The sequence below is a fragment of the Talpa occidentalis genome, unplaced genomic scaffold (assembly GCF_014898055.3).
Source record: "Talpa occidentalis isolate TD23 unplaced genomic scaffold, MPIMG_talOcc4v2.1 talOcc4.9, whole genome shotgun sequence".
Taxonomy (NCBI): domain Eukaryota; kingdom Metazoa; phylum Chordata; class Mammalia; order Eulipotyphla; family Talpidae; genus Talpa; species Talpa occidentalis.
Genome location: NW_023605305.1, coordinates 31,825,276 through 31,840,434, shown reverse-complemented (window position 1 = coordinate 31,840,434; position 15,159 = coordinate 31,825,276). Strand labels below are relative to the sequence as shown.

The following is a 15,159-nucleotide window of genomic DNA, read 5'->3' as shown; positions in this document are numbered from 1 at the left end:
GATGAAATGACTTATAATCTCAAGGAATTAGAGAGAAAATACAAAATTTCTCAGAGCATTAAATTGTGTTGTAAAGATAGTAAAAGCAGTGATTATAAGAAGAATCCTAATTGGTATAAATTTTATGGAAGAGGTGACCCTGAGACAAGCACTTAGGGTTGGTGGATAGGGTAACAGGAATTAGTATGTTTAGGGAGCTTTAAGGTTTCTGAAGAGTTTCTTGTATCAATCAGTATTCACAATCAACAGATATATAAGCTCCATTTTATAAAGAAACTGGGATTCAGAGAGGTTTTGATGACAGGCTCAAGCCTAGTAATGCTGATTATGACATCTAAGCTCTTTTTGTAAACATTTCACATTTTCATACATTTTCATGGTTGTTTTTCTTATCACCTTAGTCATGTCAGAAGCTGAAATCAGAGAGAATAAGTGGTCCATCCAAGTCCCCTCAGTTAATTAGTTGGGAAAGCAGCACTAGAACCCATTTGCCTGAATGCCAGGGGTATTCCTCCCATCTTTTTACATTACCACATTGATTTCATTTCCAAATAAAGAGAAGCCAAGGGAGAATGGGAAAAGCACTAGATTTGAATGGGCTCTGAGTGTATAAATATGTTATTACAGAGAACAACATCAAGTTTTCAGGGCTGCATTAATTCTGGCCATGTAACCTGCCTTGTACTAAGGGTGACATATATATGAATGGGACAACTGAATTTCCACAAATTCCACAATTTAATTCCACAATTAAAAAGCACAATACTGTGCTTTACCTCCAGCTTCACATTTGTACTATATTTTGGAATATTTCCTTAAGAATGACAACTAAGATACTTCAATTCACATGACTATAGAGGGTTCTACTCTTTACCTAATTCTGGTTTAAATAGATTATCACATGAGAGTTATAGGCCACACTATTTTCATTTAGAGAAAACACCTAGATCTCAAGAACACCATAGTGCTCTTCTTTGCGTTCAGAACACAAAGGCCTAGCCCTTAAGTCTATGTATGTGGTGATTCATTAGTTTCTTTTCTAACCCTACAGCAAAAAACGGACAATTTTACATCACCTCAGCCTTTCAGAATTTTACATACTTTCTTTGGCAACCAAATGATCTATTACAGTCCAGAAGATGCTATGTTTTTCAAGTCAAAGTTGAACATGTTCCACTGTCACTCTTCCTCTAGCCAGGATACAATTACAAACTGTCACTTCACTGTACACAGTCCTTGGCTATTCTTGGCTCAAGGCCTGTCAACTTCTGACCATAAATTGAAACTTTTAGCAATTGGTATTCCAATAAAATTTCTTCAGCTCTGAAAGTACTTTAAATAGATTATATATTTATATATAATTTATATATTTATATATAATTTATATATTTTGAAAGTACTTCAAATATATATTTATATAATTTATATTATAATATAATATTATAATTTATATTATATTTATATAGTCTATATTATATATGTAAATATATACATAATTAAATATAAAAATAAATATAAAATAAATATAATTTAAAATACCCATTATACATTTATATAATGCATAAAGTACTTTAAATAGATTCTATTTGACTATATTCAAAGCTGATCTCAAGCTTTCCCCATTTGCAAGATGTCTGAGCTCTAAATAATAAATGTAGCAACAGAAACATCATCATCATAACTGGGGGTCGTATATTTCTTAGCTTCCATGTCTCCCTACGTCTTTTATGGAAACCTGTTTACCTCTGTGTTACTGAGGCTGCAGGCGCCAGGAGGCTTGGATTGAGTGTGACTGTGTGTAAAAGGGTTTTGACTCTGGTTGAGCCTACGAGACGACGAGTTGTCTTTTGGCGCAACTTTGTACGAGAAAACGTCCATGTCGAAAAGCTCCAAGACCCGGGTGAGAGTGCTGAGCTGGTCTGTGAGGCTCGACGAGGAGGTGTGACCGCAACCACGCCAGACGCAGAACCCGGCCTTCGCCCCCGCCAGCGGGAGGCAGTATCCCGAGGCCTTCGCTCACTTCCAAACCGGAATAACCTGTTGTGGGACTCCCCGCTCCCGCAGTCGCCGGCCGGCGTCTCCGCTGGCGGCACGCAGCTCCCCGCCGGGCAGTCGCGCGCCCGGCGCTTGACAGGAGCGCAGTCACGTGGCAGCCGCAAAGCGGCGCTTTGCGACCTCGATGACAGGCAAAATGTGCGACAGCCGCGGCGCTGGCCAACCAGGGGCGGAGGCGGCGGCCGGGGAGGAAGCGGAGGAGGCGGAGGCGGCCGTGGCTTTCGCCCGCCTGCTGGTTCGCTCGGTTTCCCCGCCCCCGCCGGTGTCGCCGCCACTCAGGGGAGCCGGGTGCGCGCTGTCGCAACCTGCCCTCACCCTGGCCGGCGACAGTAAGACCCAGCCCGCATCCCCACCAATCTCCCCCTCGGGGCGGCTGCGGCGCGGACTCCGCCGGGCGCAGGCGGGCGGCCCGGGCGCCTGAAGGTTACCGAGTGCATGAGCGCCTAGCGCCCTCCGCGCTGCCCCGCCCGCCGACCCGCCGGCCAGCCCGCCGGCTCGCCCGCCTGCCCCTCGGCGCCCGGCGGCGGCGGCGCGGGCGGCGGCGACGACGGCCGCAGGAGGCGCAGTCTTCCTCCCAGGTGCGCGCTTCGCTCCCGGAGCCGCGGAACTCGGCGGCCGCCATGGCGTCCAACATGGACCGGGAGATGATCCTGGCGGATTTTCAGGTGAAGTATCTGGTCCAGTTCCCATCCTGCCCCCAGCCTCGTGGGATTCGGGTGCCAGAAGGGGTTCCTCTTCCCAGCGTTTGCTCGAGCGCTGCAGTGGTGTGTGGTTGGGGCTTTTCTCCCCTAAGTGGTTGGGGTGTGTGTTGTGAGCGTAGGTTTGGGGTGTGTGTGTGTGTGTGTGTGTGTGTGTGTATATTGTGAGCCGTGGGGGAAGGTGTATTTCATATGCTGTGCTGGGTGTGCGTAGAATGTTGTGTGTGGTTTGAATGGGATTGGTGGGTGTGGGGTGTTAGGATAGTTGGGGTATTAGGTATGTGGAATGTGTCGTTTGCTGTGTTATGTGGGGTGTGTGTAGGTTTTGAGGGGCACAGGATGGGGCTGTTAAGTTTGGGGTGTTTGGGGTTGTTGCGTGAGGAGAGTGTGCTGGATGCGGTGTGGGTGTGGACAGTGTGGTGTGGTGGGTGTGGTGTATTGTATTAAAGGGAGAATCAAAAAGAATGTTGAGGAGGAGGTGCTGGGGCAGCAGGATATTTTGATCGGTTTCAAGCAGGAATTAACATCTGAGACTTTGATGTGTTGGAATCTTTGCAGGGTAGGAAGATAAGAGGCCAAGCGAGTGTAATACACCAGAGTATCTTTGCAGTGAATTCACAAGCTTGTCAATTTATCAATTGAAATTTACGTGTTCTCCTCCACCGCAGGTTGAATTGCTTGATTGGTGTCCTTTCTTCCGGAGTAATTTAAAGGCTAAGCAGGGGTTATTCCCTTATTGAACTCAACGGTAGTGACACTGGCCTTTAAGTATCTTAGGGGAGGTTCTTTGATAGTAGAGTTGTATGCATCATGAAAAATTTGGACTAATTAAATTAAAACTAATACACTGTGAAAACCATGTTTGCCTTTTGCTGTTTGGTGAAGGAAATATTGTAGTGAGATATTTTTAACCATTCATTTTTGCACTAACTTAGAAACAAATTTTATGTATAGGCAGGTTTTCCCCTCTTTCTTCAACACTATCATCTTGCACATGGTCTCACACTAGCATAGTAGGCAATGAATTTCCTTACTGAGTTTATGTTGGACTTCTCTTTCTCGGATTTTTTTAAGTTTCTCATTTTTCCAACGTACTGTTCTCCTGGTCATTTCCAGAGTTTGTTCTTTTGGAATCTGTCTGTCTATCTATCTATCATTGTATTAATCAGGAATAAGCATATATCTGTATTTCATTTTATTGTAACTTCCAAATTCAGACAGAAAAGGGTTTGTAGAACAAAAGTTGACTACATGATTTTGGTGTTTTGTAGGATTAGGATTGGTCTGAGGTTTTTTTGGCTCACTAAATCTTGTCATCTTTTTCCATTTTTCAACTCAATCTTATATTAAATATGGAATGTAGTTGAGTTAAAAAGGGCTATATTTTTCTAGGAGTGGTTTTATCCTTTTGTAAAATTATTATATTCTGGTAGGAATGAATGGCTTTAGACAACAAGAAAGTGCAATTTACCTGATTAAAAGCTTTAAGGTAATTATAACTTTGTTTTGATTCACCAATCTCCGTACTTCCTCTAATAGCTTGTAGCTGCTTGCTCTCTTATTATTGTGAGAATTATTATGCTTACTGTGAATCTTATTTAGGTCAAAGATGGGAAATTTAGAATTCTCGTGTTCAGAGGTATAGTAAGATTTTCTGAGAAGCCTTTAGGATTTTATTTTGGTTACATTCATATATTCTAATAAGTTTTTCTCTTACAACCAACAGCAAAGCTGTGAGCATTTGTTTATAAAAATGGAACAAGGTTCATGGTATCTTCAGTGAGTAATTGTTTGCCAAATGGCAAGAGTTAATTTCATATTGTCAAATAGGCAGAGTAATATCGGTATAATAAAAAGTTATTTGTAAAACTCTACACATGTTAAGCATGGTAGCCTTTGTGTATTTAAAAATGTTGTGTTCTTATAAATGATGATTCCAGATCAGTTTGTGCTGGTGGACTTAGTTTTAAGGGATTATTATTCTTTTTATATTATGTAAAATTTTTATAGAATTAACTTTTTTTTTCAAAGATTTATTTATGCAGAGAAGAACTGGGGTGTAGGCCAGAGATGCAGGTGGTGAGAGGATTCACCAGAGGATGAGTGGGGAGCAGAACAGGTGGAGCTACTAAAATACCATGCTAAGGGGAGCAGTGGGCCATTTGTGGCTTAGCTCCCTGGCCAGGGATTGAACTCAGACCACAAGAGTGATGGTATGATAACACTGAGAGTTAACCCCTATGCCACCAGGGAGGTCCTAGGATTAACTTATTAAAATAAGCATTTCTGCAATTATGAGAAACTGGTAATTTAAGTATTTTAGTGCAAGATTTGAAATGTAGATACCTAGTGATATTGATTTCTTCCATAACTAAGAGAATCAATTTCCGACCCGAAAATAAACATAATAAAATAAAAATATATTCTATTTAATTTATATGATTAGGAAACTTAATATTTTGAGAGCTCATTGCTGCCTTTATAGAAAAGGACATGGGGCCTCCCCGGTGGCGCAGCGCTTGAGCGCTGGGTTGTGAAGCTGCCTGCAGCCTCTGCAGCGCCGGTTCGGTCCCCGGCTGCTCCCCGGAGGAGGGTCCCACATGGCGCGCAGACCTCTCCTGCCACCCGCTGCTCCCTTCAGCAGTGTACTTCGGTCCTTCTGCCTGCTCTGCTCCCTGCTCTGGCTCTGGTGAATTCTCTCACCCTCCTGCGCTTCTGACTGTACCCAGTGCTTGTATAAATAAATAAATAAATCTTTAAAAAAAAAATCTTAAAAAAAAAGACTCCTTTAGAAAAGGACATGATTTTTTTTTTAAAAAAGATTTATTTATTTATGCCTACAAGAGCTGGAGTACAGGTCAGAGTTGTGGAGGGGTGAGAGGATTCACCAGAGAGTGGGGAACAGAACAGGCAGACTGACCGAAGTACACTGCTGAGGGGAACAGCGGGCGAGTCAGGAGAGCTCTGCTGCGCCAGGGATCGAACTCGCGCTGCAGAGGCTGCAGATTGCTTCATAGTGCGGTGCTTAACCCCTTGTGCCACCAGCGAGGCCAGACATGATTTTTAATTGATTAGATTTTATTGTTTTTTTAAAAGATTTATTTATTTATGCATACAAGAACTGGGATACAGGCCAGAGGTACAGGGGGTGAGAGGATTCACCAGAGACAAAGTGGACAATAGAACAGGAAGATTGACTGAAATACGCTGCTGAGGGGAGCGCCGGGTGAGTCAGGAGAGGTCTGTTGTGCCATGTGGGTAGCCCCTTGGCCAGGAATTGAACTCGTGCTGCAGTGGCTGTGGATAGCTTCATAGGTTACATCTTAACCCCTTGCCCCACCAGGGATGCCCTAATTGATTAGATTTTAAAAATTATATACCTTCAGATTTTTATTATTGCTGAATAATAGGTTTTATAAATACAATGTCTAAATATGGAAATGGGTTATATATATATATTTTAAAACTGTTTCAACTCATTTTAGAAAGGACTTCTGTTGAAAATAAGTGAGGGAGTGGATAACAATCATGTGAAGTAAAATAAAACATAATTGTACTATATTCACTTTTGGGTGAAGAAATGGATTTTGTGCATTTATAGAAGAAACCACCATCATTCATCCATGTGTCCACATTCCAAGTCTTGGGCTAAATTGATTATCTGGTTTCTTATAATTGGTTAAGTAGTAGTTGGAAGATTATAACTTTGACTTTAATGGGATAGGTTTGGGGCTTTGTAGACAAATGAACTCATTACAAAGCAAATATATTCCAAATTGTCCTCTAAAAGATTCCTCTATTACCCCCCCCATAAGAAAACAACTCCCAATTAATCAATTTGATAAATTGTCATGAAATATACTTAGTGTGAAATTTGCCATCTTAACCACTTCTAAATTTTCGGTTCAGTGGCATTCATACGGGGGGCAGCCATCACCACCATCCATCTCCAGAACCTTTTAGTTTTGCAGAATTGTAACTCTGTACCTACTAAATCATACTTTCACTTTCTTCCCTCTCCCAGCCATGTCAAGTAGCATTGTGCTTTCCTCTCTGAGAATGTGAATATTGTAGGTACTTGAAACATGTAGTATTTGTCCTTTCCTGGCTTATTTCACTCAACATATTGTCCTTACTATTCATGTTGTGGCATGTCAAATTGCCTTCCTTTATAAGGCTAAGTAATATCCCATTGTTGTGTATACCACATCATGTTCATCCATTCATCTATTGATGGACACTTTTCCCCACATTTGACTATTGTGAATCATTAATGATGTTGTGAACACAGGCGTACAAATATCTCTTTTGAGTCCCTACTTTGAATTCTTTTGGGTATATACTCAAAAGTGGAATTACTGGATCATATAGTATTTCTATTTTTAACTTTTTGAGGCATGGTCATGCTATTTTCCATAGTGGCTACACCACTAAATTTTGAATGGAGAGAATGACAGTATCTTATTTAATCAATCATTTGTAAATTCAACTCTGAGCAAATAAGTTTAGAATTTGGAGGAGTCTAACAAAAACCAGCTTTAAATGTAAATAGCATTAGCATAGTATGTCACTGGCAAAAGAATGAATAGAGTAGTACACCTACAGTTCTGGCTGACCAGAGCCAGGAGGGGGTGTAAAGGAATTTCCTGGGTTTAAAAAACAGGCAGGCATTGATGAATCATGAGAGCTCTCCCCTCCTACTCTGTCCCCTCCCCCATTTAATGTCTCATAACAAAGAGATGCATTCAGGTAAAGGTTCCAGATCTTGTTCTTTTTGTAATTGCAGAATTCTTTAACTTTTCTTTTTAGGTTGAGGTATAGAGCAAAAATCATTTGACCAAACAACTTTGAGACAGCATTTGGTTTGTGCACAGGTGTGAATATAGTTAACCAAGTAGAATTGCAATTGTAACTATCGTATCATATAATTTCAATAATATTAGTTACCTCTTACTTTGGGTCTTGATGAATCAAAAAAATGAGTCTCTCACCCCACCCCAACCTTTTAATTAATGTCATGCTAATTTCTTTTTCTTGTACATTTTGTACCATGTACTTTTCCTTTGGAAACATAAGGGGTGTTGATATTGCCATGTAGATTAGTATTCTATGTTGGTCTTCTATATTTTTCTACTTATGTTTCTCTGTCAAACCAGTCAGAAATCATAGCTATACTCCAGTAAAGGAAAAAAAAAAAAGGAACAACTCTAACTAGTAATATTTTCTTCATTCTTTTCCAGAAACAAGACCTTATCTCTCTTGCTAAAAAAGGTATTCTTTCTGAATTTAGTTTCAGTGGTTGCAGATTAAGAATCCTCTTATTCTCTAATTTGGAATTAATTTTGATGTTATTTTCAGATATATTTCCTGGATGATGTACAATTTTGCCCTTGTTTTCCACTCCTGGTCTTTCCAGCTAGTGATAGCTTTGCTGCCTAAATTGCTGTATTTATTTCCACATATTGGATTATCACTGTGAGACTTGAAAGTTTTCATTTGCCTATCAGTTCCACTTTGAAGCATGGAGTCTTCCATGACACTTCTGGTAATTTACTGGTAAGTAGTTTCTGTTGTTGATAACATTTTTTCCTTCTAAATGAAACTGACTTTTTTTTTTTTCAAATTCAATGCAAAGCAATATCTTCTACAAAAGAGGATGGAAGCAAAAGTGGTACTGATCCTAAGGCTATGTTTGTTTTGTGATGTAGATTAGGGACCAAACTAAGTCTCCGTGGCATAACATATTTATTTCCTGGGAGGTTTCCTTGGGTAGGAGATTTGAGTAGAATGCTTGAAAGTCATCTTGATCCTGTTTTTTCTTTCTCTACTAATATCCTCCTTATTTATTGGAGGAACAAATTGTGGTGTGTTAGTGCTTGAATTGTTAGTCATTGGGAAAAAGATATTTTGGAATGTAGACTAAAGTTTAGTTGGTGATTAAGGGCATGGCTTTTAAGAACAGATTTCTTGGGTTTAAATCACACCTCTGCCACTTACTCAGCTTAGATCTTGGATCAATCAGTACATACCTCTGTGTCTCATTTTCCCCATATGAAAACTGAGTCAGTGCCTATAGAATGATTAGACCAGGTGTTTGACAAAAAGTGTTCAATAAATTTTAGCTACTGTTTTCATTTTTGACAATTTTAAGTTATGTAGTTCTCTGCAGAGGACTTCAGACGGTATCTATTTCCAGCTTCTCATTTTTCCTTTTGTGGAAATTGAGACCCAGAGCAAGGAAGTGACTTGCCCAAGGTCATGGATTGGTTTGAAACAAAGATTTTATCCAGGTATACATAAGAGTATTTATTTTCTAAATTTTCAAATAACTTGGAGTTCTAAAGGACAACAAGATCCACTACTCAAAAATTTCTACAAATGATGAAACGTATAAAAAATAAATTATAACAGTGCCTTGCATATAGCAGACAAGTTGTAAGGAAGGAAGCGAGGGAGAGCCTAGCACTTTGGTTTTTGCTAGTCTGCCATTCTAGTCTAGTGCCGTGCTTCTAAACTCGCAGGTGATCAGAAGCCACGGGCTAAAAAGTCTTTAGTTTTGTTGACATCGTTAGGTTGATGCCTGTTGTTTGCCATATAGGTTTCGTACATTTTGTAGATTAGGGGTCAGGAAACTATAGCCTGTAAGCTGACTGCTTATTTTTTTTTTTTTTAAAGATTTATTTATTTATGCATACAAGAGCTGGGATGCAGGCCAGAGATGCAGGGTTGGGGGTGAGAGGATTCACCAAAGACAGAGTGGGGAGCAGAACTGGCAGATGTACTGAAATACACTGCTGAGGAGAGCAGTGGAAAAGACAGCAGAGGTCTGCTGCCCCATATGGGTAGCTCCCTGGCAGGGGATTGAACTCGTGCTGCAGTGGTTGCTGATAGCTTCATAGTGCTGCATCTTAACCCCTTGCACCACCACGGAGGCCCTGAGTGCCTATTTTTTTACATAAAAATTTTTTTTTGGAACACAGTCACACCCCTTCATTTGCCTTGTCTATGACTGCTTTCTTGTGTTGTGACAGAGATGAGTATTTGAGACAGAGACTTTAGAGCCCATAAGCCAAATATTTACTCTCTGGATCTTTGAAATAAAGTTATCTTCCCTCTCACCCCATGCCCCCATTTTGTGTGTGTGTGTGTGTGTGTGTGTGTGTGTGTGTGTGTGAAAACTAGACTTTTCTTACTAGGTTTTAGAAAATGCGAAGTACTAAATGACTTACATACAGGTGGCGTTATATGGTTATAATTTCATAGGGGCAGTTTATTAGCATATCATTGCACTTAGGGAGACCAAAGCTCTAGTTTTTGTTTTTATTGTGGCTTTCTAAGCAAGTCACTTATCTTTTCTGGGTTTCAGTTATTCAATCTATAAAATGGAGATCTGCTTAGAGCCACAGCTACCTGAACACAGAAGACTGGGGTAGGTCAGGTATTCATATAGTCTGGACAATCACTTGGCAGCAATGGGGTTGAGAACTTTCTGTTATAATTTAGGTAATTGGTCTAGATTAAGGATCAGCAGACTACATCCTGAGGGTCAAAGCACCAACTGTTTTTGTCAACAAAGTCTTAACTGGAGGATAGTCATGTATATTCTTTTACATATTGTCTCTGGCAACTTACCTTCAGTAGAAGAATTGCATAGTGATTGCAAGCCTCCAAAGTATAAAATACTTACCTTGCTCCATAGGGAAAGTTTGCTGATCCCTGATCTAGATCAGTGGTCTTTAACTCTGGTAATTTATGTTTCCTAGGGGACATTAGGCAATATCTAGACACATTTTTGGCTGTTGTAACTGGGGGGTTCTATTGGCATTTAGTGGGTAGAAGTCAGGAATACTGAGAAGTATTCTGTGATGTCTAAGACAACCACCCACAATGAAGAATTTTCTGCCCTCAAATGACATAAGTGCTGAAAACCCTGATTTAACTCTGGTTCTCACACTTGAGCTTGCATAGTTATAACATGGAGGGTGAGGACTTGTTAAGCCACGGGTTTCTGCACCCTACTCTAGAGTTTCTGATTCAGTTGATATTGTGTGGGATCTGCAAATTTACATTTCTGCCAGTTTCCTAGGTTATGTTGATGTTGGATAACCAAGACTACTCTTGAGAACAATTAATATAGATGATTTTTGATTGTATCCATTCCTGTGATTCGTTGACTTTGTGATCTTAAGTACTATTCCTTTTTTTATGACTTAGGAAAAGTAAGTATTTCAGGATGTACTTGAAGCTCATAATAATGTACTGTTCCAAGATTGCATATCTTTGAAAACTTATTTTTTGTGTCCCTTTTGAAAACTTGTATTTATCTTTTGAAACCCTTTACTTACCTTTTGCATATAGCATCAATACTTTGTGTCCAGTTAGGGTCTATCATTTCTTAAGTATCTTGTCAGTGTTTCTCTTCTTTGAGACTTCATATGTCAGACAGTCAGTAAATACTTTCCTACTATAATCTCTTTGAGTGGACTATTGTCTAGGTTTTAACATCTGTTTCTACAATATTCTAGTAAGATATGCTCAGTGAATTTTTTAAGGAATAATCTGAATATTGGCTATTATGGTACACAAATAGAGCTGTAAAATTTTATGTATTCTTAAGCATTTACTATTTGCTGACATGATTTTGAATAATAAATATGTCACCGATAGAGTAAAAATTGGATAATTTTATCAAATTGAGGGTTATAACTTCAAAGTGACCCATTTACTTTTTAAAGATTTATTTTATTTATGCATACAAGATCTGGGGTGTAGGCCAGAGGTGCTGGACAGTGAGAGGGTTCACCAGAGACAGACTGGGGAGCAGAACAGGCATGTTGATTGAAATACACTGCTGAGGGGAGCAGTGGGTGAGAGAGGAGAGGTCTGCTGTGCCATGTGGGTTGGCTCCCTGGCCGGGGGTCAAACTTATGCTGCAGTGGTTGCTGATAGCTTCATAGTGCTGAGACTTAATCCCTTGTGCCACCAGGAGATCCCAGAGTGACCTATTTATCATTGAGGTAACATTGGTTTACAGCACTGTATGTTTTAGGAGTACAGGTTCACACATCTTCAAATGTATGTTACCGTACCACACCCACCAACAGTACCAGTAATCCTCCAGCACAGTCCATTGGGTACCTTCACCCTGTGCCCCCATCCCTTCTCCTTCTATGGTAACCTTAGTTTTGCAGTCAGAATCCAAGGGTTTGTTTTGTCTGTTCCTTTGTTTTGTTTCTTTATATTCCATACATGACTGAATTGGGTATTTATTGGTTTCCTTTTGGCCTGTTTCCATTTATAATTCCCTCAAGTGCCGTATTTTGTTGCAAAAGGTAAGATTTCACTTTTTTTTTTTTCAGTAGCTTGTGTAGTATTCCATTGTAGTATTCCATTGTAGTAGACCCTATGTATACACCAGATCTTTATCCAGTCATCCATCATTGGGCACTTAGGTTGTTTCATATCTTGGCTCTTAGAAATAGTGCTGCAGTAACACAGGCGAGCTTATATTTTATCTTTATAGATTAGTGTTTTTATGTCCTTCAGATAGATATCTGGAAAAGGAATTGCTGGATCATATGGTAGATCTATTTTTAATTTCTTGAGGAATTACCATAGTATTTTCCATAGAGACTTCACCAATATACTTTCCCACCAATAGTGTGTGAGTGTTCCAAAGTGACCCACTTATAGAGAAGTACAAAACACCTTCCTTTTAGTTTAGCTTTTAGTGGTAAGGTAATGTGGCAAAAATATAGAACTTGAAACCAAAAACTTTGTAAAATTTGAGTGATGTTATTGTTACTGTGAGCCCATCACTCTTTCTGATTATGGCTTCACTCTCAAATTGTCTTTTAAGGGAGAAATTTAATTTCAAATCAAAATTGTTTACCATGTTAAATCACTGGTCATTGTTTTTAAGGTGAGTATGAAATAATTTCAGAAAGTAGTCTGGGAAAATTAACAGAATAATTGCACCTCCCTTAATACTTGTCTTTAGAGAGGAATAATTGAGATAGGATGAGATGTCATGTTGTAAAAAAAAAAAGTGAAAAAGTTTGCAGGTTTATGTGTATGGCTTTCAGGTTCAGCCATCTGTTTTTTCTTTCTTTCCCCCCGCCTCTGCAGTTTACCCTGGTTACCTGAATTCTTTAATGATTGTGCTGCAATAGAAGAATGTTCACAAGGGTCAAGCTTTGTCTCGTAGGCCATTCTGGTTCCCCACCCTTTTTCTCCCAAGTGAAAAGCAGTGGTTGCATTTTTTTTTTTAAAGATGTATTTATTTATTTATACAAGGACGGGGATACAGCCCAGATGCATGGGAGGGTGAGAGGATTCAGCAGAGACAGAGCAGGGAGCAGAACAGGCAGACTGATGAAATACACTGCTGAGGGGAGCAGCGGGTGAGACAGGAGAGGTCTGCTGCGTCATGTGGGATTCTCGCCGGCCTGCTGGGATCGAACCTGCGCTGCATAGGCTGCGGGCAGCTTCATAGTGCAGCACTCAACCCGCTGAGCCACCAGGGGAGATCCAGTTGCATTTGTTTTAAAAAGTCAGTTTAAGTTGTATCATTTGGTATCTGGTTGAGGTAAGTTGGAGAAAAGATCCAACATTCTTATTTTTTGTCTAATGGGGAGAAATAATAACACTAGCACCTAGATTTTAAATGCTTCTTATGTGTTAGATACTACTGGGCTCGTAGCTTCTGAATCCTACAGTGACCCTATGTTTGGATCCAGAGATACATGGTTTCTGTATAGTTTGCCAACAGAGTTAGTAACTGTTTTTGTTTCTGACTATTTTTTTCAAGGATGTTTATATAGTGAGCAGCCTGGAAGTTGTAATGTTTCCCTCTGTAGCAAAGGACAGTCATGCATAATATGCATAATATCCATTTAAAAAGATTTGGGTTCTCTGGACTCTGGGTTCCTCTTCTATACTGCAGTATACTTCATGTGCAGGTGCCACTTGACCTACTTTGTGTCACCCTGTGGGAAATGGGACTGTCCAAGAAAATGCTGATATTCTGTTCTGATTACTGGCACATCCTTGACACTGGCAGATTAACCTGTTATCTTGCAAGTAAAAGATCCTTCACTATTCATAATAGTGTGGCAACAAAATGGGATATTAACAGACACATGGCTTTGTGGAAGAGGAAGGTGAGGGCCTCGGGGACTGGTTTACAGAATGTAAATGAAGACCTTGCAAACTGGTAGCAAACATGTTGACCAGATTGTTAAGTGGTTCTTTATTGCCTGTTAATGAGGAGGAATTAGTGAGGTGGTTACATACTGAGTTCAGGGACAACTGCCTGAAGTCCTCTCATGTTGCTAATTCTCAACAACCCTCAAATTTCTTTGGTGGTGGAGGGAATGTTTTTCATCAATGTCAGTCAAACTCAGGTTCATACTGTCCCTCCTTCCTCCCTCCAGTAACAACTAGTAAGATTTAACACAGCTCAGCAGAAGATCTGCTTTTTTCAGACATTTACAAATGTTTGTGCACCTACACTTGACTGAAGGAGGTAAATTTGCAATCTCTGTGGGCAGAAAGCAAAGTCTTTAGAACATTCTCTGGCTTGGCTGAGAGATGATGTGGGTTCTTAAGGTCTTATGGCTTAATACCCCTTTTTGGAGGAAGAAAATTCCCCCACTGATTGCAGGGGTGGGGTTGGGGGTGGAGGGTCCTCATTTCACAGATGTTTCCCTCAGCCTGGGCCTGGGCCTGGTTCACCAATGGTTCAGCCAAACTGAAACTGATTGTAACTGCTTGCCTTCCGGAGCTGTTCAGCCTCTACATCAGCTATTCAGCCTCATAATGGATGTGATTGCTGTGTTCAGTGGACAGAAATCAAAGCTGTTCTTATAGTTCTGGTCAGTAATCCTTTATGAAACTTGATGTATTACTACTGACACTTGGCTTATTGCCAGTGGCCTAGCTATTTGGTGTACCACTTGAGAACTATATACTGGCAGATTAAAGATAGCTCTCTGAAACTACGAACTATGGAAACATATTATAGCTACTGATCAAACTGTCTGGATCACTCATGTAGATGCCCATTATAAGGGCCTGTTCTCTGATGAATCTCACCAGAATCAAGATTTTGATTGAGCTTGCACTACTCAGAGCCATCATTGTTGCCTGGATCCTTCATTGTATCAGATATAACAGCACATCAACTATCATAAACTAGGTGAAAAGTAAAGGACTCTGTTTCTGATGCAGAGGGTATCACTGCAAGCCAGACTTTTGATTATGACACTTCTTTTTTTTCCTAGTGGCACCCCAAGGCCAGGCTTGTTGGCATACCTTCTATTTGGCAGATCACCAAAAGGTGACTTGGGGACTTCAAACTGAATTCTGGTTCAGCCACCTACATGAACTTGTTAGGTTGACATGA

At 40.2% G+C, this 15,159-nt stretch overlaps 1 protein-coding gene across 1 annotated transcript in view; it reads left to right on the top strand.

The window, feature by feature from the left end:
- The first annotated feature begins 2,225 nt into the window (after nt 1–2,225).
- The window catches only part of FAF1 (Fas associated factor 1), a 325,035-nt gene continuing 312,101 nt past the window's right edge, over nt 2,226–15,159 (top strand). Inside the window, exon 1 of the mRNA XM_037499959.2 lies at nt 2,226–2,720. Within this exon, the coding sequence (XP_037355856.1) occupies nt 2,676–2,720 (45 nt within the window). The 5' untranslated portion in view covers nt 2,226–2,675. The remainder of the gene's footprint in view (nt 2,721–15,159) is intronic.